This window comes from Platichthys flesus, chromosome 6 (genome assembly GCF_949316205.1).
Source record: "Platichthys flesus chromosome 6, fPlaFle2.1, whole genome shotgun sequence".
NCBI classification, from domain to species: domain Eukaryota; kingdom Metazoa; phylum Chordata; class Actinopteri; order Pleuronectiformes; family Pleuronectidae; genus Platichthys; species Platichthys flesus.
In genome coordinates this window covers 27,289,108-27,312,914 of record NC_084950.1, presented here as the reverse complement: position 1 = coordinate 27,312,914, position 23,807 = coordinate 27,289,108, and the positions used below count along the sequence as shown (strand labels likewise).

Sequence of the window (23,807 nt, the reverse complement as noted above, 5' to 3'; positions counted from 1 at the left end):
GCTTGTTTACAGTAAAATGACTTGGCTTTCAGCCTTTGTGCACATTGCCCCCTCTTACAAACCATGAAGAATCCCGTGCATCACTCAGTCTGGACGATGTAGTTTGTGGTGCTGGTCAACAAATGTTTCCCCATATAATGCAACTAGGTTGAACAGCACGATGAACTACAGTGGATATAATATAATGCAAGGTTTTTGTGATGTAAAGAAATGAGCCAAAGATAAATCATGTCCAAACTTTTTCCACCTTTAATGTGACCTATAACGTGAAGAATTCAATTGAAAAACTAAGTGAAAATAAAAAACTTTAATTACCTTGATGCATAAGTGTGCACACCCTTAAACTAATACTTTGTTGAAGCACCTTCTGATTTTATTACAGGACTCAGTCTTTTGGAGTAGGAATCTATAGCATTGCAGATTTTGACTTGGCAATTTTTGCCCACTCTTCTTTGCAAAAGCGCTCCAAATCCTTCATATTGCGAGGGCATCTCCTTTGCACAGCCCTCTTCAGATCACCCCACAGATGTTCGATTGGATTCAGGTTTGGGGTCTGGCTGGGTCACACCAAAACATGAATCTTCTTCTGGTGAAGCCATGCTTTTGTTGATTTGGATGTATGCTTTGGGTCGGTGACTCGTTGTCGTGCTGAAAGGTGAAATTACTCTTCATCTTCAGCTTTCGAACAGAAGCCTGAAGGTTTTGTGCCAAAACTGACTTGTATTTTTAACTGTTAGTTCCCTCCACCTTCCAGCTGAAGTAGAACAGCCCAAAAGCATGATGTGCCACCACGATTAACTGTGGGTATGGTGTTCTTTGGATGATGTGCAGTGTGGTTTTTGCGCCAAACATACATTATTATTATGGCCAAAAAGTTCAACTTTGGTTTCATCAGACCATAACACATTCTCCCACATGCTTTTTGGAAACTTCATGTATGTTTTTGATAAATTTAGCCGGCCATGGATGTTTTTCTTGGTAAGAAAAGGCTTCCGTCTAGCCAACTTACCCCAGAGCCCAAACATATGAAGAATACGGGAGATTGTTGTCACATGTACTACACAGCCAGTACTTGCCAGAAATTCCTGCAACTCTTTTAATGTTACTGTCAGCCTCTTGTAAGCCTCCCTGACCAGTTTTCTTCTCGTCTTTTCATCAACTTTGGAGTGACGTCCAGTTCTTGGTAATGTCACTGTTGTGCAATATTTTCACCACTTGATGATAGTCTTCACTGTGTTGCTATATGAATACAAACCATTTACTTTATAGCCTATTTAGGGTTTGCGTGAATACTTTGCATGAGTATTTTTTCCAAACATCCCCAAATTATCATTCATTTTCTCTTGGCTATTCCTGGTGGTAGACGGTCAGACATATGCATCCACTGAGCAGCTACGTTTATTAGTTACTTGATCTTCTTTTAGTTTTGGGGCTTAACATTTTCCACATTTCTCGGCTCGTTTACCCTAGAATGGGCCTTTTGTATCTTAACACTGTGTATTTACATGGAGAGCGGGTCCTTGGAGGCCGCCTATATTTTCAGAGTGGTCCAAACTGTTGTATTTAACAGTTCAAATTAAAGCACTTGTTTTGGATTTTTCCCAAACACAACAAGACACGCACGAAAACACGTTTATTGTCTGTAAGGTCAGACAACATGACAGTTGTATCAGTGTCTCCAGTCGAGATGGATTAGTGTTGATGCAAACTAGTTTGAAACAGAAGTGAAAATATCCAGACTGAATTTATTAAGGTCACAGTGTTAGATGCAGAAACAGAACCAAAGATAACTCCAGGTCTCAAGGACCTTAATTACACAACCATAAAAATTAAATTCTCCAAAATGTACATCATAAAAAGCAAGGCCATGGGATTAACACAACCATCCATTTCTTCCTGCATCAGCCACACATTTCAATTAACTGATTTGATTTTCCACTCCATCAAGTCTTTGTAGTACCAAAAATGGTTTAATTTTTCTTATCTCAGGGGATTGTGCATATACAGAACATACATTGAGATGAGCTGAGTTTCCTCCGTTGTTGATAAAATCAGTCTCAATGAAGCGACATTTTAAGAAATTACAGTTTGGTGCGGAAGGGAATTATCTCATCTTGGTGCATAATGTGAAGACAACCTATGAAAAATTGTAAATGAAATAAGATTAGAGAAATATGATTTATTTCCCTAAAGTCAAATAATGGTTATCATGGTCACTGTCTAGAAATACTCCTGTCCCATGTTGGTCCTAATTGTACTCAACGTCAGTAACCTGCTCTTAACAATCCAACTGTGCTGTAATCAATGTCTACTCATTCTCTAATTATGGCAATTTCCCATTTTTAGATAATCAGATGAAGATATTTTACTTGAACTTAAATCAGAAACTTCTGCATTCTAGCTTCAGATTGATTTGCTGCATATTTACATGCATCAGGATGCTAACTGTTCATATGGAAGTAAACTACTCGACTGAAGAGTAGCTAGTGATGTACAATGGGAAGAATTAAAGCAATCTTTGGTTTCAGGGGTTTAAAAACTTCTTTGAGGAGATGATGATGATGCCTGCTATCTGCTTTCTATACCATTGCATAAGTTAAAAGGCTCCTAACCCTTGTTCAAAGGCATTCTGAACAACTGGTCCACTAACTTTAAGCCAACTGGTTTTAATGATTGATGCAGCATGGCTGGTGTACAGCTGTTCAAGTTCATCAATGGTAGAGAAGTGGAGGTTTCTGATCATGTCCAGTCTCTATTACTCCATCTTAGCTCCACAAATTCTAACTGGTTTTTTAACAGCTGTCTTGTTTCTGTTCCATTTATGCAAAAAAAAATTATTGTTGACTAGATGAAGCTGGAAACTGCTCCAAGTTCACCGTGTGGTAGCTTGAGTGTCTTAATTCCATTAACTGCATATTGGTTTAATATTAGTTAAATAAAAACAAAGTTACTAAAGTTAAATATTAATTCCAAACCAAAGACAAATCATGTGGAGAGGAGACTTGTGCTCAACATTAAATACAGTCCTGTAAGTGGTGTCAGCTAATTTAGCAGGTCAAGTCATTACTTGCATCACTTTTAACAAAGAATAATTTGGATGTATATGAAAGTTGAACATGTGTGAAGTTGATGTCAAAACGCATGTCCGCTTCCACAAGAAAAAAATAGCTGTGGGACTCAATTAGCCAATAAAAATACAATAAAACCTGACGGCATGCACATAGACTGTATATGGGACCTGTCAGCATTCAAACCACTAACTGGTTGGAATGTTGTGACTGATGTACAGGGCAACACACTTAACACCATCATCGAAACATCATATTAACACTTATATGAGCAATCTGTATTTGGTCAAAAAGATTGAACGTCTACAAAGACTTGGGAATAAAACGAACAAACAAAATACATATCATTCAAAGAGATTGGAAAAGATCTAGGTCGTGATTGGGTTTGTCAGAAAAACTGACAACAGTCTGTAATCAATTCACTCTAAACAGAAACCGACAAACTAAGAAGTTGAGCTGAGAAACTATGAAGACATTCTCTCTCTGTGTGATCACAAGTTAAAATTTTCAACGGTGTCATAACTTATTACAGGTGGCAGTTAATTTGAATTGCTGATTTAAAACCTAGAGAAGACAGGCAGTCCAACTTGAATTGTTCTAAACAAAAATGTGGAGGAATAACAAAAGGGTAGCAGTAGAAATGGTTAGAAAGAAAGACAGCCTTGAAGAGAAAACACCACTTTGGATATTAGAAAATAGAAATTAAGGCCTCAACGGAAAAGCCAGGATCTTGCATAAAACCATCCTCTTCCTGTATCAAAAGAGCATCTGCTAAAATGACTGTTATCCAGTTACTGCATGGAGTCCAACATTCATATATAGAGGCTGCAGCTGGTTTCACAGTATACAACGAAAAACAATGTTTATCATATCATGTACAGTGTACATTAGCACATTAACAGTGCAACTGAATTGAAAATGTCAGCTGTCGTAAATAAGGAAACAAAAATTTAGCAGCATGCCATCACTTTGGACATCACAAAGAATCATGGGGCTGGCCTGAGAATAAAAATCCAGTTGGAAGAAGTTATGAATTCTAAATAGCAACAAAGTTGCACTTGTTCACCCATCTTTAACAACAGCATCCCTCAGCACAAATCAAATGTATATAATCAATGTGCGTCCCACTATCATATTGATCCCTAATAAAAGAACATGTGCACATTTAAACCTTCAAATTAGACATGTGTGCTTGTACCTCTGTCTCTGTGAGGACACTTATTGACATTATGCAGATCCTGGCCTCAATCACCTAAACTACATCTCTAACTCCAAAGCTTCGCCAGAGCTCATCCTAATGCTAACTGAACCTCAGTCATAACCCTAAAACTAAATGTCCTCACTACTTAGGTCCAAGTCTCAAATTGGTCCTTACAACTATAAAAAAACACAAACACAGAACCTAAGAGGTTAATGTCACCGGCATACTACTGCAGAACAACATCATGTTGCCTCGACATTACACAGGAAAAACTGCATCCATTTTAATTAAGTGTGTAATGATTATTTGTCATTTTTAAATAAACTGTCTTTGCTGTTGTGTAGTGTATACCTGCCGTGTGATGTGAATAGAGTTTTTAGCTGTCTTACAGGGACATCATATAGATTTCTCGACAGCTAATTAGAAGGCTTAGTGCTGTACAACACCTGCTGCTTATTTCTTCATAGTAGACTAAAATCTGTTCTGTTCCTGCTCCATCAGCAGGAAGTGACATCACGACCCACATCTGGTTGGTACACATGTGGCCCAGGATTTGCCGGGATGCAGTAATGTACCATGTGAAATTTGGGTGCAGGTGGTGTGAGAGTGATCCAGCAGCATCAGGTCAACCCAGACAAGCCTCAGCTATGCTAAAGGGTGGCGAGGACCCTGAGGAAGGAGATTATGAGGACACAAAAGGACTGTCCGACCCCAAAAACAAGAGCCTCCAAAGAGATCATCCTCTTCCCTGCCGCCTTGTAAACGCCTGCGATGGCTGCACCTTAAAAATATGACAAAACATTATACAAGTGTAAATTAACTGCATAGTTTGACCTGATATATTAATAATAAGAAGAAATATGATCATTCTTTTCCAAACACTTCCGATTACAAAATAACAGTTCATTGATGTATGATACATTCTGACAGTGCTTAAAGTCAACATTATTTTAATTTTCTAAATCAAAATACTGTCAAATTGTGCCAGTTTTACCAGATTTTGTCTCTCCATTATTCGACCTGGATGCTTTACAATCGGGCATTAAGGCATAAAGAGAGGGATGCAGCTCCGGCAGGTTGCCAGAGGCTGCCTAACTTTTTAGGTTCAACAGTTACAACAGTAGATTAATCAATTTGTTTAACTAATTAGAACTTCTTGTACCAACTAGCAAGAGTAAAAATATTTAATTATTTAGTCAACTAATAGAGCACCTCCCCATAACTTACTGGTGAGAACTCCCCCACACACTGGTCCCACGATGCCCATGAGGAGGATGGCAATGGGCATTAATCGGGCCATCTTGTGCTGACGCAGCGTGGCAAGGGAGAGGAGAGCTGCAGGCAGGTGGAAGACCAGGGAAGAAACCGCTGCCCACAGAAACACTCCATACCACATCTCTGGACAAACACAGTCATGCAGTCACACATCACTTCATGCTTATCAGATAAGTATTATGAACAGTACTACATGACGCTGGAGCAATTCAATCCGATTATGAAATTGTTCATTACCATGATTCCTCATTCCACTCACTACATCTCCTCTGTGGAAACGATTTTGACAAATATAGGAGTGACAAATGAAAGGAAACACCTGAATACATAGAATTAATATGATACCACCTGGTTTAAAACCAGGAATTGTTTGGAGCGTCAGCTTCAGCGTCTGTGAAGACTCATCGTATGAAGACTCGGAGGATAAAGACAGGAGTCTTTCGTTGGAGTCTTCGGGGAGGCTGAGTATAAAGCTGCATTTTTATTTTCAATATGTGTATAATTTCTGTGCGCATTTCTAATCGTAGTTACTATAGGCCTTGTACTCGCTCACACCAACACCGTAACCTTTCCTGTCTTATCTATCCAACCCGCTCCACACATACCCAACACCTTGTCACAGGGGGCCTATGGAACTGCCAGTCAGCTACCCGCAAGGCAGACTTCATCTCTGGCTTTGCTACACAGCAATCACTTGACTTCCTTGCTCTCACTGAGACCTGGATTACACCGGACAACACATCCACCCCAGCTGCCCTCTCCACTGCCTTTTCCTTCACCCACACACCAAGACCCACTGGTAGGGGTGGCGGTACAGGTTTACTCATTTCACACAAATGGAGTTTTTCTCTCTACTCGCTTCCAATCTTTACTCCAACATCTTTTGAATTTCACGCTGTGACTGTTACTCAACCGGTACAATTAACTATTGTTGTCATCTACCGTCCACCAGGTTCTTTGGGAGATTTTCTGGAGGAATTAGACGTCCTCCTGTCAAACTTCCCAGAAAATGGCCCTGCACTTATCCTTCTGGGTGACTTTAACATCCAGACAGACAAGTCATCTGACCTTTTACTTTTACTGTCTTCTTTCGCTCTCTCACTCAGTCCTTCCCCGCCAACTCACAAAGCTGGTAACCACCTGGACTATATTTTCACCAGAAACTGCTCAACATCTAACCTCACTGTAACCCCACTTCCTGTCTCCGACCACTTCTTTATCTCTTATTCTCTCCCATTATCTCGAACTGACAACCTTAACACATCAACAGAGTCGGTACCTGTCCGTCGCAACATTCGTTCCCTCTCTCCTTCCTCTCTAGCCTCCTCTGTTCTATCAGCCCTCCCTTCCACTGACTCTTTCTCACTCGTGCATCCTAAAGCCTGAAACATGCTTCTGCGACTGCGTCTGCGTCTTTTCACGCCGCTGTGGCGCAAGACTCGTTTTCATTCATGCTTCCCCAACCGTTGCGCGTCTTACAAAGCAATTCTGCGCCAGAACACTAGGCGGAGTAATGCTTTTTGTCGAGACGACCTTAGAGACGCCTTCTTTCTTCTTCGTCGATTGTTTATTTACATAGCCACTGCGGCTCATCGTAGCCTTTTTCTGGCGGACAAATCCGCCAGTCAATGGCAGGTTATACAAGTGATCATACTATCGGATATCTTCTGCCAAGTGCTCTTCTATTTGGTCCATATTCGTTCTTCTAAATCTTCCGTGATTTCTGCCGGTATTATGGGGCATGAAACCGGAAATGCAGCTCCAGAAGGGATGTGGAGCAGACCAATCACAGCCTTGCGGGCTGAGTGAGCTTGCGGAGCTTTGCCGTTAATTTTAGAAAAGGGGGTCGACACCCGTCAGCACGTAAGGAGGGATACATAAGCACGTAAGGGACCCGGAAGGGCTCTTGCGCTTACGGGCCCGTGAAAACGCAGAAGCATGTTTCAGGCTTAACTCTGCCACTGACATTCTCCTTTCTACTCTGTCCTCCTCTCTTGACTCTCTCTGTCCTCTTACGTCACGACAGGTCCGCAAGTCCCTCCCAGCTCCGTGGTTGTCTGACTCGGTACGTGCCGTCAGAGCCACTATGCGATCATCAGAAAGGAAATGGCGGAAATCTAAACACCTGGAGGACCTGCTATCTTATCAGTCTCTTCTCTCCTCTTTTTCTGCCTCCATTTCCACAGCCAAAAGCACTTTTTACCAAACTGCAATTCAAGCCTCATTTTCTAATCCCAAAAAACTCTTCTCCATCTTTTCCAACCTCCTCAACCCTCCCAGTCCCCCTCCTCCTTCCTCTCTTCTACCAAGCCACTTTGTCAACTACTTTACCAAAAAGATAGATGACATACGCTCTTCATTTTCTGATCCTCCTTCTATAACCACACTTCCAACAACTTCATCTTCGTCCCCTTCGCTCTCCTCTTTCACCCCCCTGTCTCCCAATCAAGTTCTGACCTTGGTAACCTCCGCCCGCCCGACCACCTGCCCCCTTGACCCCATCCCTTCTCACATTCTCCAGTCTATTGCCCCTGACCTTCTTCCTTTTCTTACCCATCTAATCAACACTTCCCTGTCAACTGGCTGTTTTCCTAATTCTCTGAAGGAGGCAAGAGTAAATCCTCTCCTGAAGAAACCCACCCTGGACCCGTCTGAAGTAAATAACTACAGACCTGTCTCTCTCCTTCCCTTTGTTTCCAAAATTCTTGAGCGTGCTATCTTTAATCAACTTTCCTCCTATCTTAACCACAATAATCTTCTTGACCCTCACCAGTCTGGTTTCAAGGCAGGTCACTCAACTGAGACTGCCCTCCTTGCTGTCTCTCAGCAGCTTCACACTGCTAGAGCAGCCTCTCTCTCCTCTGTCCTCATCCTTCTAGACCTCTCTGCTGCATTCGACACAGTGAACCACCAGATTCTTATTTCCTCCCTTCAGGACCTCGGTGTCTCAGGCTCTGCTCTCTCCCTGCTCTCTTCCTACCTCAATGAACGCACTTATAGGGTAACTTGGAGAGGGTCTGTGTCTGAACCTTGTTCCCTCACTACTGGGGTCCCTCAAGGTTCTGTCCTAGGTCCTCTCCTCTTCTCTTTGTACACCAACTCCCTCGGCTCTGTCATTCACTCACATGGCTTTTCCTACCATAGCTATGCTGATGACACCCAACTAATCCTGTCTTTTCCCCGATCAGAAACACAGGTAGCAGCACGAATCACTGCCTGTCTGACCGACATCTCTCAGTGGATGTCTCAACACCACCTGAAGATTAACCTTGACAAAACTGAACCTTCTTTTCCTTCCAGGGAAAGACTCTCCCATCCACGACCTGACTATTAACTTTGACAACTCTGTGTTAACCCCCACTCCGACGGCTAGGAACCTGGGCGTAACACTCGACAGCCAACTCTCCCTTACTGCCAACATTTCTGCAACAACACGGTCCTGTAGATTCATGCTGTACAACATCAGGAGAATACGCCCCCTTCTCACTCAGAAGGCGGTGCAGGTTCTGGTCCAGGCTTTCATCTCACGTCTAGATTACTGTAACTCGCTCCTGGCAGGTCCTCCTGCTACTGCCATCCGACCTTTGCAGCTCATCCAGAATGCAGCAGCTCGACTGGTTTTTGACCAACCTAAATTCACTCACACTACTCCTCTCCTCCGCTCCCTTCACTGGTTACCAGTGGCTGCTCGCATCCGGTTCAAAACACTAGTACTTGCGTACCATGCTGTGAACGGATCCGGTCCAGTCTACATCCAGGACATGGTCAAACGTTACACCCCACCCCGTTCACTCCGCTCTGCTTCGGCCAATCAGCTCGTTGCTCCCTCACTGCGAGCTAAACAATCATCAAAAACACGACTGTTTTCCGTCCTGGCTCCTAAATGGTGGAATGAGCTCCCCATTGACATCCGGACATCAGAAAGTCTACACATCATCCGCCGAAAACTAAAAACATACCTCTTCCGACTTTACCTTGAATGAAAAAAAAAAAAAAAAAAAAAAAACACTAACAACTTTTTGAAACTAACACTTTACTAGCACTTAAATGGCACTTACTTATAGCACTTTGTAGTTTTGCTTTATTTGAAGAAATTGTATTTTCTTGATTCTTGTCGTCCTTGGTATGTACCCTCGGGTTTGAATGCACTTATTGTAAGTCGCTTTGGATAAAAGCGTCAGCTAAATGAAATGTAATGTAATGTAATGTACCACGTAGGTGATGATGGGCCATGGTTGTCGAGTATGATAATCATTGGATTCAATGCTGTGGGTGAAGTCTCCACATTTTAACAGAACTGAACATCTAAGGGAGATTTCAGATTGACTATCCAACCACCACCATTAGAGTTTCACACATCGGCACAGTCTACATGTTCATGACTCAAGTCCTAGTCAGGAGAGGGCCAAGTAACGTGCTTCAGCCTTTGAGTCCAAGACAAGCCACAATATCTTCTTAATCATATTAGGTGCCACTTAGAAAATGTGCACATCAATAAAGCAGCAGTTAATTTATCACATTACTATTACTGGTTATAATATAGATGTATAATTCTTTCCCAAACTTAATCCATGAAAATACATAATCTTTACTGAGCTAGAAAAGTACAGGACACAAGGGGTCCACATAGCTCCTGTATGGTGTCAACAAAACCTCATAAAATGAAAATACATATTAGTACTTTTATATTGATGTTATCTTGATGCCCTTATTGTGCATGTCTGGACTACAGGTGGGTCCATTAGTATTTGGACTAGAGACACAATCAATGGACCATGCCCTATGATACAAATTGTGATATGTGAATATGGGCTATACAAATAAAATTTGATTGATGATTGACTATGAAAAAGGCTTTAATACATTAATGTGTAATGTCAGGGTTTACAGAAAACTCTATGGGATATTTCTTATCAAAACCCTTGAATTAAAGCTGAAAGTTTACGCTCACCTCTATGAATTTGTTATAAACCGATTGAGCAGGTGTAAGGAGGGAAAACGTTTCACTTTATTGCATTTTTTGCGAAACAGTGATCTGATTTTGAATTAACTTGTTGCTCAATGGTCAGACATTTTCTTACCTCAGGCTTCCCCCAATACTAAGCAGAGCCACTAACTATAGCAGCGCACAGGGATGTAATTCAACGTAACGTAAAGTTATTATACAGCTAATAATTCAAGTTAAAGGTGGTGACAGGAGCTAACAGAAATAACGTGGAAGATCACAACAGCTTATATCAACCATCGCTTGGGGCAACTGAGAGGTTTGTTTTAACAACAGTTGAGAGTTAGCAGGAAGTGAGCTCGCTGCATTAATGTACAGGAGTTACCTAAACAATGCTAACTGTGCGTCCAGCTACTAACCTACAGGGGTAATTATACAAGAGAACTCGCCACATTTAACACGTTGGTTAACAAGGAAAACGTGAAACATATAGTACGATATTCCTCAACCTGGTGTTATTACGCTTTGGTAGCTAACAAGATAGCAAACATTAGCCCACCTGAGAAGTCGCTGAGAGATGTGTCGTTTCCACGGTGTGTGCCATTTTTCCTGGGCACTAAATTCAACCCGAGTATTTGCTGTACAAAACCGATCTCACTGTATCTGTCCGTCATCTCTCACACTGACACTGGACACTGCATGAGAGACAGCTGGACAAGAGGACTGGGAAACCATCAGACTGGTTGCTCAGGGATTTGACAGCAGCAGGCTTTTTCTCTCCTGTCTATCTTCTTCTCTCCGTTTACTAGCGGATCGCATACAACTTAAGTTGTATACCGCCACCTAGTGCAGAAGTGTGTAACATCATGTCATTTAACCCATCAGCCCCTTCTTCTTTAAAAATAACGAGTGCCTTCCTGATGTCTCTTATTCCCTCTCCGTCTGTCTCACAAACCCCCATTAGACCCCATCAACACCTCCTCCAACCACTGTAACCTAATAATGAATGCAGTTACCTCTACTGTGACTACAGAGATGATGGATAATCTTTTGGAGATTGATAATTTGAAATCAGGGATATACACAGCAAATCCCACATGCCCCAGCTTGTCTCTAGATCCATCTGTGTAGATTTTAGGGTAGTTGCAAAAGCTGTGCCTGAGATACACACTTGTTTTAATGGCCCCCTTACCTGCAAACCAATCTCTTATTTTCCAGGATACTCATGGCTACTTTAGTCTCTGGAAATAGTCTAGGTGAAATGTAACGTATTGGGGTTGACTTGGTAAACTTTAAGTCCTCCATTTCATAAGCCCTGTCTCTTTAAGCCTACCAAACCTACGCCCTTGAAACTTGGTGTATTCCCAGCAGTCCGGTATTGTCTTGATTGAGGGATTTTCTTCCCTTCAAGCTGCTCTAGTAGTGCTAGCGTTTCTCTTCTTAACTCAAGTGGTATCTCTTCTGCTTCTATGAGTATTGCACTAATAGGTTTTGACACAGTGATATATACTGCAAACTTTCCATTTTTGGAAATAGGACTTTGCTGCTGCTCCACAAGCAATGCCGCCATGGTCTATTGCAGACCTCATGCATGCCCTATATATGTTAATTAATGCTTATTATCCTGCCACCCAGTCATAGCCAGCTACTGCTTTTAACAGGTTTACTGTTTTTACATTTTGTCTCTAAATAGCTGATATGTGTATTTGTTATCAGCACTAAAACAGATGCTTTAACTCATTTTCTCTCTCCATCTCCATCTCCATATAATGTTAGCTTCTCAGCACCAAGCGAGCATTTATTAGTAATCGTCGTGTAACAAGACTTGCTTGTTGATAGCTTAAACCCCAGTCATATGCCCACTTCAATATGATAGTTAGAATCTCTACTCTTTAGTTTTCTCTGGGTTCAGACCACCTGAGAGTCTGAGTTAGCAAATACTCACTCCACTGCAAATCTTGACTGTAGCAGGTTTTTTGACAGGAAACAGGAGTGGGTCAACCAACATCACCAGCTGAGAGTAAACTACAACACTCGCTTATACCTATGATTATATTACAAAAAAAGGCTTGAACGGGAAAAAGGTTTTTTACCTATATATTTTACTCTCAAATGATTAATTGATTCAGGGGTAAAGGTAGATACAGTAAAACAATTTTTTTAAGGAATGTGTTTAACTTTACAAAAATAAATATTTCTATCCATCTTTTGTTGATACATGGCAACTTCATCAAGGCAAGTTATCCACCACAGTTCTGTGTCACATTTACAGTGATCTAGTCACAAACTATATTATGTGATTTTGAGGTATTTTGCCTTTTCTAGTATCTGACTGAGTTTAAATCAAAGATTAACTGCTTTTTTTCGGTCAAATATCTACTGTGGGGCACAAAACAAGTGTGCCCATAACAGATGCATTTATATATTATTCAGCGGCTGTGGCAGCGCAATCGTCTTCCAACCAAGTTAGCGGTTCGATTCCAGTCTTCCCAATCTGTATGCCAAAGGGTCCTTGGGCAAGATACTGAACCCTGAATGGCCCTTCATAGAAAGTAATTCCAATAGATGAACTTTATGAATGTGTGGGTGAATGGCAAACTGGACTGTGAGTGGTCGAGTGGTCATCAAGACTAGAAACGTATTTATATAAATATTGCCTATTCACCATTTTTAACATGTTTTTATTAGATTCTTCAAAGTTTTCATTACACAAGTCTGGTCAGACATGGATACCCTTTTTTTTTCTAAGATAAATCAAACTTGATATGGATACCTCTGGATATTTCTGAAACCATTAGAATAAAATAAAGGCTCTCATCTGTTGCTATAATGAGCTTAATACTTTCCATCCACCAGACTCTTTCTGGAACCTATCTGACTTTTCATCAGATAGTTCAGGGTTAAATTCAGAGTTTATCTTTGGGCACAGACACCGCTGAGTCAGTTAGAGAATTTTAAGGAATTCTCTCCAGGCATTCTTAAGATGGCATGTTGACAAGGCAAAAGTGTTTGAGAGGTGAGAAAACTGGACCTCTGATCTCCAAATTCTAATCAAGTCATCATAGAGTGAATGTTTGTACCAAATTAAATCAAATTCCCTGGTTTTCCTGATATATCATGTTAAAAAGATAGGGTCACTGTGACCTTGTACCACCAAAATCTAATCAGGATAGTTACATAGCGGTTTTCTATCCTTAATGACCACCCCATGTACTTTGAAGTAGTTATGCCATACAATTTAACAGCACTTTCTCTATCACATCGTGACCGGCCTTCTGGGTAGAGGACATTCCCCAAGTTCATGTATGAGGCCAACTGAAGGCTTTTACCAAATTTTGAAGAAATTCCCGCAAGATTTCTCTGAGCTGTAGGAGTAACACCAATATTTATTTGGACAGTTTAGGAGTACCACCAATATTAATTTGGACAGTTTTTATGTCCAAATTAATATTTGTAACAAATTTAAAGGAAATTCCCTCAAGGTGTTTCTAAAGGGATAGTTCATCCAAAAATGTAAATTAACTCTGTTTGAGTCCACAAAACCTTTCTGGAGTCTCAGGGGTAAACTTTGTTAGAGCACAAGCCAATACAATTAAAATCGACGGCGAGTCCTTCTTCAGATGTAATGAAACAGAACCATAATATGCCTTCATACTGCTCATGTGGCATCATGCAAGGGTCCGGTAGTATTTGCCTTGAAAAAAGGTCATTTACACCCGTTCTTAAGCTTAAATGTGCTCTGATATATCCCGACGAGGTGCACTGAGAGACCGTCGTAAATGCTAATTCCGCTAGCTTAGCCACTTCCGGTGGACTTTTGAGCTTAAAACACAGGGGAAATGTACTTGTTCCAATCAAATTTGAATGTCGGGCTTGGGGACAATTGGCTGACACCGTGCGAGCAGTAAGGAGGCATGTTATGTTTTTGCTGTTATTTTATTAGGCTATGTCTAAAGAGAATTCACAAATGTCTTCAATTATATTGGATTTGGCTGCTACACTGTTAACCCCTGAAAATCCAAAAGCTTTTTTTGTGGACTCAAGCAACGAAGTGAATTTTCATTTCTGGGTGAACCATCCCTCTAAAATATCGTGTTTACAAGGGATTACACAGATAATCTGAAAACAGGATGCCTCCAGCCACTGGCAGAGGAATACAAATACTGACCTTCCTTTTCCAGGATTTCTCCGTGAAGTTGAAGCAGTGCCTAAATCGGGGCTCAGAAGCTGCTTTTCTACAAAGGACAGCACCAGAAGACAGCCACTGTTGAAGACCACCTCATGCAGTGTCACGTTAAAGGCACATTTATATTCCAGTAAAACATTTAATCCAATGAAAGAAACTGACTGGCAGCTCACAAATATTTGTCATTGAAGGATGATTGCCTTATTGATATTAAGCAATTAAGGTCACATATGGAGAGCATTAAAAAAAAGTCTGTGGTGGGATTGTGCAAAAATAAACAAGCCTAATAACCCATCTGCAAAGACCAGTGAGCTCAAAAAGTAAGATGAAATTTAATTTATCAATAATCAGACAAAAAGTGGGGGTCAAGTTGTCAGTTGTAAATAGCTTATTCTGTTTCTAACGATTGTACAGAAACAGAGTTACAAAACTAGTTTATTTTTCAATCAAATGCCAAACACTGAATCCCAAGATTCTAGGGAGAACACATTTGAAGTGGAGATAGGGTTCTGTAGAAACAAGGCAGCCTTAATTTCATCCCAGCTGCTTGTAGATGCTCTGGTAACTGGCCTTTGTCAGGCTCTGTTAACCTCATGTAATATTCAGCCGTAATGCTTAAACATATTTCAAGACTAGCTCATGTTCCATTTCGCCAACAGTTGGTCAAATGCAAAAGTTGGTCATATATGTATAATATTAAAAAGGTTAAGCATATAGCACCTCAAAAGCCAGACAGACATTTTGCTCAGGGGTTGGTGGCGACCAAACCAAAGCTAAAAGGCCATATATACAGAGGCAACTAGAGTTTGTCTGAAACCACAGCAAGTTTGAAATTTGAAAACTAAGTCAATCATTACAAAGTCTCATTAAAGTTGATTTTTAGTGGAGGAAGGACCAAAGCTGCGTTTATTTTGACAAGAGCACTCTGAAAGATGCTTTACTCAAAATGGACTTCAAAGATGAACCATCACTGCACAAAGGTCTACATTGGAGAGGATATTTTACTTTGGTTACTGCTGAGAATTAAGATAATGCAGGCAGTTTGAGTAATTAATTCAAACTGTTGAAGGCATATCAGACACCAAAACACCAGACACAATTTTATAGGAAGGATTTTGAATCCTCCTTTTTAACAAGGGTGAACAGTAACATTTTACCAGTCACCTAATCTACGTGGAATGTTGGCTGGCTCTATTTTGATTGGTCAAAATAGTAAATGGTTCAGCTTCTCTGCTCTGGTGTGTTAAGCCTGAAACATGCTTCTGCGACTGCGTCTGCGTCTTTTCACGACGCTGTGGCGCAAGACTCGTTGTCATTCCTGCTTCCCCAACTGTTGCGCGTCTTACAAAGCAATTCCGCGCCAGAACACTAGGCGGAGTAATGCTTTTTGTCGAAGACGACCTGAGAGACGCCTTCTTTGTGGGTGTGGCAATCGTTGTTGACTGTTTCTTTACCTTCTACCAGTCGTGTTCTCCATTACAAACACACGGTGAACCATGGCAGAGAGTGTATTCACGATTCCAACCGAACAACAATTGTCCATGTATTATGGGGCATTAAACCGGAAATGCAGCTCCAGAAGGGATGTAGAGCAGACCAATCACAGCCTTGCCGTAAATTTTTGAAAAATGGGGCGACGCCCGTAAGCACGTAAGGGACCCGGAAGGGCTCTTGCGCTTACGGGCCTGTGAAAACGCTTTCTCCAGAGTTGTCAGCCTGAATGCAGTGCAAGTATGTGACACTGCTGCCTGGAGCAGCCTTTCCAAAACATTAATCTCTTAACACAAACTGAATCAAATTGACTTTTCTTATTATGTCATGTCCCTTTGACAAGTAAGTTATGTCTGGTAAGAAATTACCGTTTTGCAGAGTGTCGTCATCCTACAATTAAATGTTCTAAATGTAAGGGTAATATAAAATGAAGACGCTCAGAGAAACTATTGGTCTAAAAATAATTTGAAAAAATAAAATAATCAAGAGTGCTGGGCCAAAGAGAGGGGACTGTAGCTAAAACATCAACCTCAGCAAGCATTTACAGCTCCCACAACAGCTGACAACAAACTGCTTCTCTCCTGCTGAGCATTCTAGCTATGAGGTAGGAACCCAGTTAGCATAAATACAGCTCACTAGAAGGGGAGCGAGTGTTTGTATGGCTCTCAAGTATCAATACATAACCATAATTTTACTTCCATAATAAATAAATAAAAAATACCAAAAAGCTTGGCTTACTCAATGCAGAAGAATACATGTGAAAACATTTACCAAGAAGATCTGCAGCAAAATAAAACGGTGTGGTAATTAAAACGTTTTTTTCAATTGGAAGGAGCAGCTTTGCTCAGAGAAAGACCAATGGTGGGCAAGTTATAAATAAAGCAACTGTTGTGTCTGGCTTCTGTGCAGGAGAACAGATCGATCTACTAACAACAGCTTTATAGTTGCTTTGGTCACCAATGTGCTATTCCCGTTTCTCTGGTAATTCATCTTATGTTTCTGTATACATTTGTCTTTTTATAAAATATTTTATTCATACAATCATTTCTTTAAACTATAGCAACATTACTATTTAATTTTGAGTGGCAAGATATCAGTCAGATATCACCTCATAAGAACAATAGTATATAAACAAAAGCAGAAAAGAACCTAGTATCCATTTGAATTTGTCTCTTATTTTGCTCTTCAGTTCATCCTGTGTCTGTACACCTGTCTGTGACTGTCATTGATGAGCCGATAAGAGTATTGCTGGTCCTGGTGGAGCATGTGATTGGTAGAGCTCTGAACAGTGGCCTCTGCTGGTTAGCCAGCAGGAGGGCCCTGCGTGGCAGAACAGGCTGGCGCCATTGGCTGGCCATTGGCTGGCAATAGACGACCCTCATGCTGGCCCATTCACAGCTGGCTCGGAAGACACAGCACTCTGGTCTATTCTGGAGAGAAAAACAAAGATAAAGATATGGACATTAAGGAGACAGAAGGAAATAGATTTACATACATTTTAGAGTAATACAATAATTAGCTGTACTCTACTACTTTTCTCTGAGTTAAGATGTATACTGAACATTACACATTATGACATTTGAGGGGGTTCCATGATTTAGGGGTATATCATGGAAAGAGTCAGGATCAACCTCTCCCACAGTTTTCACTTACTTGGCTTCCTCTATGGCTGCCATTCCCTCTAGAGGACCATTGGGAATCTCTGCAGTGGACCGACACTTATCACTGCTTTAAGTTAACAAAGGAGAGTGGAGTCTGTCAATAGCTCATCTGGAAATTATGTAACATAACTCAAATAGATCATGATCAAAAGGAAACCACTTATAGTAAATGCTAAATTAAGGATTGATATTTGCACTAATTTCCTGAGACAGTCTAATTTCTATTCTAACAGTCGAATACAGTTTGAATCTTGATGATTTAGTTAATTCAGGAAATTATCAAAGTTGCATACACTTCTCTTTTTTCCTTGAAAATAGAACTGTCTGAGGTTCCGGTTTAATTTACCACATTTCATGTTATCAAAAAGTAAAAACAATGACCTATTAATTTAAATGCAAAGACACAAACATTACTTTTGCACATTGTAACAACTCAATTTTGTACACCATACAGCCTTAACTGAAGCACTTGCAACAAGTGACATACATAACTTTTAGCAATAAGAATCTATTTTAGTTGATTAAAATAAAAATTGTGATTAATCAAAAATACAGTTCTGTGTTTTTCCACAATATTTAGCTTAAAGAGAAAAATGAGGAAATATGTTGCTCAAGAGATATACAACTATTACAGATTTTTTGTGTAAATACTGCAGATTAACGTTCAACCTACAGCCAAATATACTTTTCATCGTTAAATTGACTTCTGATATTGTAATCCTGACCTCTCTGCTGGACACTTAGTCCTTTTTTTTAATGACAAACACCTATGGAGTGGTATATTCCACTGGAAAAGTTGACTTTATTAATTATGATAATTTTTTTTTAACAAAGATAAAAAAAAGTTACTTTTGAATTATGCACTATCAAGACAACAATGTAAGCATTTTGTAATAGAGAGATTTATATAGTTGTTATTTTTTCTTTTTTTTCTTTAGCCAAGTTGTCTGTGTTGTGTCTGACCCTGTTTTGGGACAGCAGGCAGCAGCAGAGGAGTTAAAGCCTGTTCTTTCCAAATCCACACACTCCACTACTGAGTATTTCTCTGAAGAAGCACTCTTCTCTTCATCACTGGAACAAACACGTACATACACAAACACAGAGATATACATTAATACAATAAGAAGTAGTTTCTACTAACCCCTTACTTTCCCATAGAAAGACACAAAAAAACAGTGAGACATGAACTGTGATGCATGCTGAACTGACTGATCGAGTACAAAGTAAAACAAAGGATGGAGGTGTTGAATGGGATTAACTGGAGCAGTATGAAGGAAAAGCATCAAATGTACAGCAAATGGAGAAAGTCAACTGTTTTGGTTGTTGAGCTACATCACTCTTTCTACTGTGTAGTTACAGAGCCAGCAAACAGCAGGTGGCCATACGAACGGATTTGGACACTGATTAGACCAAAATTGATTGTGCAAGCAGTCAGTCTTGCTTTGCCTCAGAGAACCACCAATGATCTCGATGAGGCCTCAATCAAAGCAAAACACTCATGAACACCGAAATACAATCCAACATTTGTGATGATAATTAACAATCGCTCAGCATTAGTCACTTCTGGAAACAAGCTGTCATGCTACAAGACGAATATGTGCCCAATTATAATCTCTGGTTATGGTTACACACGTGGAACAACATCTGTTTTTCACACAATGCAACATAATGGTAGTGTCGTGCCTGATAAGAAGTTTTTTTATTGTGTAGTAACAACAATAATATCCATCCTTAATGCTTACAACAAGGAATAAAATAAGTCTAAATCCAACTTAAGTTGTTTGGTAGATATTAAGGATTCCCACTGCATTGGCACATACTTAAGGTCTTAAGTAACATAAAATGCAGTAGAGTAATTAACATGTTTGAGGTTATTGAGGTACGGTGTCTCCATTATAGTTTGCATAGAAGATACAATTTAAAGAAATTTTACTAGGTAAACTGAAATTATATATATCAGCAAAAAGAAACCTTATACAGTAGGCTGTTTCGCCAGCCAACTCAACATGGTTTTCAGAACATGTTCGTCCTGGAAGGATCTGTTAGTAAGCTAAATGCAGCTTGAGTGGCCGAAAAGGACCAAAATACAGAAAAATATGCATTAAAAAAAAATGTGAGTACAAGTTGGCAGGGCCGTAATGATAAGAATTCTTTACAAATTGTCTTTGAACACATGCATCATTGCGGACTGGTGGTCTAACGCGTAAATGCATCATTAAAATCAGCAGTGCCTGATTAAGCAGTTACACCTTTAATTTAGCATTTTCATTTTTTTCTATTCTCTTAAAAAGGGAAGCATGGCTAAGGGCTAGAGCCAAAAGGCATATGTGGGAGACACTTATCATAGAAATTAAATAAACATAATAGTTCAAGCCGTTTGAGACCATTGAAAATGCTATTGTCAAGAGGCTGACGCGAATCCAGAAATGGACAACTTTTGTAGAAAAAACATGCAGAATGGAGATAATGAAATAAACAAACAAGGAGCTGAAACCAAAGATCAAAACTGGGAAAGAATAGTTGGTGGTTGACGTGACAAGACTACATCACGGCTGCAGGCTGATCTCTGATTGGCTGTACATACCGATAAGATTTCAACACTCTGAAGAAGACCACACCCACAACGCACAGCAAGAGAGAGAGGAAGCTCAGGTTGTAAGTGTCGCTCAGTTCATCAGACAGTTATTTACACAGACAGACAGACAATATATTGCAGCATCAACAAGAGGATGACCACCTTCAACAGCTGCTGATTTAGGATAAGCAAGTACTTCAATATGCAGACACTGTTGAAACTCGATAAAGAAACAATTAGTACTTGGTGGACACAAAGGTGGCTGTGACAAATTTGTAGTTTGATAATTTGTGGAAGATGGACAAGATGTGGATTGTCTCTCAGTCTCTACTATTTTCTCTCCTTTCAGCCCAACGAGCAGCTGAGGCAGCACACCTACAGTATACTTCTGACCTATAAATTGTTTTTACCCATCTGTGTGGTATTTTTGTGCTCAGCTAATAGACCATGATGCACAAATGCTAGGATAGTAGCAAATGGCTCTGTTTAAATGAGGAAGAACAAAGAAAACTGATGGTATTTTGTTGTAATTGGTTCTTAGATCATGTGCTGGCCATAGGCATCTTAAAACCACATTTCAATTTAACACTCTCCAACCAATACATGTTTTTAATAGGCCTTGTGCCAGTCTCCAATCTTGTAGTTATATTTAACACTGCAAATACAGGAATCGTGACAAAGTATAGTATCAGGGCACTTTAAGAAAACAGATGTGACAACACTAATGAGACACACCATAACATGTAGTCATATACATGTCTATAGAAGACACTGTAATGTAAGTGCTTTTCAATATTACCCTCTTGGGTTTTTAGAATGATAGGACCACATCCATAGCATGGAATCTGCTAGTAATGACTTCGAGTCATCAAGTACAGCTATGTAGTATTTGTTTTGGGTGGATGAGTTTGGCGAACCTCTTGAAGACGGCGGTCTCAGTCTTGGCGTCAACAGTGAGGCTGACTGTTTCTTTCATGGAGCCATTGATGACCGTCTCTGTAATGCTGCGCTGCTCACAACAGGTGGTTTCCTCCTCTGCTTTAGATTTCCCACAATCCTTAGGTGAGGTGGGAGAGGGAGAAGCCACACTGGTTCCCAACCAGCCATCACTTTCTGAGGGGTGTTAAGAGTGGCAAGAAAGAGGTCATAAGTGCCAATGGTCAAGATTATTGTAGCTTTTTCAACACTTATCAACTCACGCTACCTAGATAGAAGGCATATTCACTCAAAGTTATTTTTGATTAATTTAGATTCTGATACTAAATGATAAGCCAAAAGAAATGACACTAATTAGCAAGTGTCAAATTTTCTTTCAAAATGTGTCTGTTTACAATTGGGTCAGCAGCCAAGACTTATTTCATTTATAATGTCGGAATGTGGGAGGGCACCCTCTTTTGTGTGTTACAGGATCATAACTGTGTACACAAGTCACTCTAGCTGTCAATATGGACATGTATTTGAAGACTTCTCACCTTCAGGCTGAATGGGGGCATTGACCCCAAGAGGGTCCATTGTCTCTATGCTGGTTTCCATAGCAACAGGAGAGTTGCATCTTAGTGGGTCTTTTGGGCTGAAAAAAAATGCAATTTCTCTTTTTATCTTAGAATTGTTATTTCAGATTGACTGAAGCCAAAAGCTATACATTCTCTGCTGTTACTGCAGCACTGCTGGCAGACTAAAAGCAAGCTATATTATAGTCTGTCAGGATGCCTTACCTAACAGGGGTAAAGTTGGAGAAATCTGCCCAGCCAGTTTCAGAATTGGAGGTGGGAGTAGAAGAGGTGCTCCATGCTTCCCCAGAAAGAACTTCAGTCATTGTGGTGGAGGAAGAGGACAAAGGAGAGGAGTCAGCAGGGTCACTGGGACTGGAGGCTGGAGCTGTGGATGTACCCGTGTCCATGGGGATGTCATCAAAGTTGGCTGTCCACACTGGCCCTAATTTTTTTTTTTTAAATACATAAAATTAGTCATTAGAGGCAGGGTCTTGACAAAAATATCGAATGTACACCAGCACTGAAACATTTCTATTGCTGTTAAAATAAATAAATAATAATTAAAGAACATTAACTATCAGCGCTAAATACAAATCCAAAACGTTAAAACAAATCCAGTCCAAGTCAGCTAAGTAAACCAACCTGTGTCAACTTCCATTCTGTCATCAGTGATGGGATTGGATGTTTCAAATGGAGCTCTCTTTCCATCCTCCTCCTCTGAATCTGTGCTCTCCTCACTGTCTGTGCTACCTGAGCTCCTGAGATGGACACAATAGATAAACGGCTATTTTTCTTTCTTTCTGAGAGGGCTTAAAGTTTAAAGTCACAACAGACATGTATTCAGCACAACACGAGGACACGCGTGTGTCTGCGCGCCTTTGTGTGTATTCATGTCAGCTGACCTGGGGCGTCTCTGTGCCTCTGGTGCAAAGGTGACATCCTTTTCATCCCAGATGTCTTCCTCATCTGAACCGGCATCTTCAAATTGCTGTATTTTCTCTTTACAGCGAGCCTCAAACAAAGCTATGTTTGCCTGTGGTTACAAAAATGCACATGCAGGGGTAGCTAATAAAACACTGTCTTATGTACTTTACTTGCACAGAAAACTAGGGTTGGATCCTACAAAACAAGAGACCATGAGCTGTGAAGCAGACATTAACAGGTTAACCTCTAGTATCCTAGCATAACAGTTTCACAGCAGGCCTCAATCAGACCCATCTCAATGGATATTAAGTTAAGCCAATTCATGCTTTACTGCATTTCATCATGCGTTTGTTCCTTGTGGTTCAAATGCACATATTCAAAATGAATCCTTATTCTACACATCCACCAAAAATAATCTGCATTTCTTATATCTCTTTGTGGAATCTGCATTTAAATGAATGTTAACAATTCGATATCAGGAAATACAATACATGCCATATTAATAATCAACATATTTCATTTCTTCCAAGTACTTACACTTTCATTTGTATTCAGTGAAAAATTGATGTCTGATATTCTATCAAAGGGAATACTGCAATGTTAAAGAGAACAAAGTTTAGTTAGGGTCATTAGGCATCCACATACATGGCTACACAACAAGCAGACAGTCAATAATACTTCATGTTCCATACTGCAGCAAAGACTTTAATGTATTTTGTCCTTTGCCAGGTTCAAGGTCACAAAGATAGTGCTGAAGAAGCAGACTTGTTTTTGTACATTTTTTGTGTTGTAAACAATAAAAAAGGCACATAAATCCCACAGGGGCTCTAGCAGGGGATAAAAAGCACTTATACACGTAGGCCAAGATGGCCATTTTCAATCTTGCTTAGTTTCCCAAGGTCAGGAAACATTAATAAAAGCTCAAAGTTTAGCCAAACTAAGCATTAATTCTGGAAACAGAGGAATATTGTTAGACCAGCTCTCTCAA

At 40.2% G+C, this 23,807-nt stretch overlaps 2 protein-coding genes across 8 annotated transcripts in view; both read right to left on the bottom strand.

The window, feature by feature from the left end:
• Window positions 1-1,725: 1,725 nt before the first annotated feature.
• Window positions 1,726-11,276, bottom strand: tmem170a (transmembrane protein 170A). The gene is made up of 3 exons (XM_062390524.1): window positions 11,049-11,276; window positions 5,497-5,667; window positions 1,726-5,050 (listed from the first exon to the last, which is right to left on the bottom strand). Exons 1-3 carry the CDS (start codon window positions 11,161-11,163, stop codon window positions 4,920-4,922), a joined length of 417 nt encoding a protein of 138 aa, XP_062246508.1. The 5' UTR covers window positions 11,164-11,276; the 3' UTR covers window positions 1,726-4,919.
• A 3,821-nt stretch (window positions 11,277-15,097) lies between these two features.
• The window catches only part of ppp6r3 (protein phosphatase 6, regulatory subunit 3), a 30,519-nt gene continuing 21,809 nt past the window's right edge, over window positions 15,098-23,807 (bottom strand). For 3 of the 7 annotated variants that reach the window (XM_062390517.1, XM_062390522.1, XM_062390518.1), the window contains 10 exons: window positions 23,357-23,411; window positions 22,798-22,928; window positions 22,538-22,653; window positions 22,118-22,337; window positions 21,875-21,972; window positions 21,320-21,515; window positions 20,412-20,429; window positions 18,791-18,898; window positions 17,820-17,894; window positions 15,098-17,596 (listed from right to left, as the gene is read on the bottom strand). In XM_062390517.1, the coding sequence (XP_062246501.1) occupies window positions 17,545-17,596; window positions 17,820-17,894; window positions 18,791-18,898; window positions 20,412-20,429; window positions 21,320-21,515; window positions 21,875-21,972; window positions 22,118-22,337; window positions 22,538-22,653; window positions 22,798-22,928; window positions 23,357-23,411 (1,069 nt within the window). In that variant the 3' untranslated portion in view covers window positions 15,098-17,544. The remainder of the gene's footprint in view (window positions 17,597-17,819; window positions 17,895-18,790; window positions 18,899-20,411; window positions 20,430-21,319; window positions 21,516-21,874; window positions 21,973-22,117; window positions 22,338-22,537; window positions 22,654-22,797; window positions 22,929-23,356; window positions 23,412-23,807) is intronic. The other 4 variants (XM_062390520.1, XM_062390523.1, XM_062390519.1 and 1 more) reach the window with 3 other exon arrangements.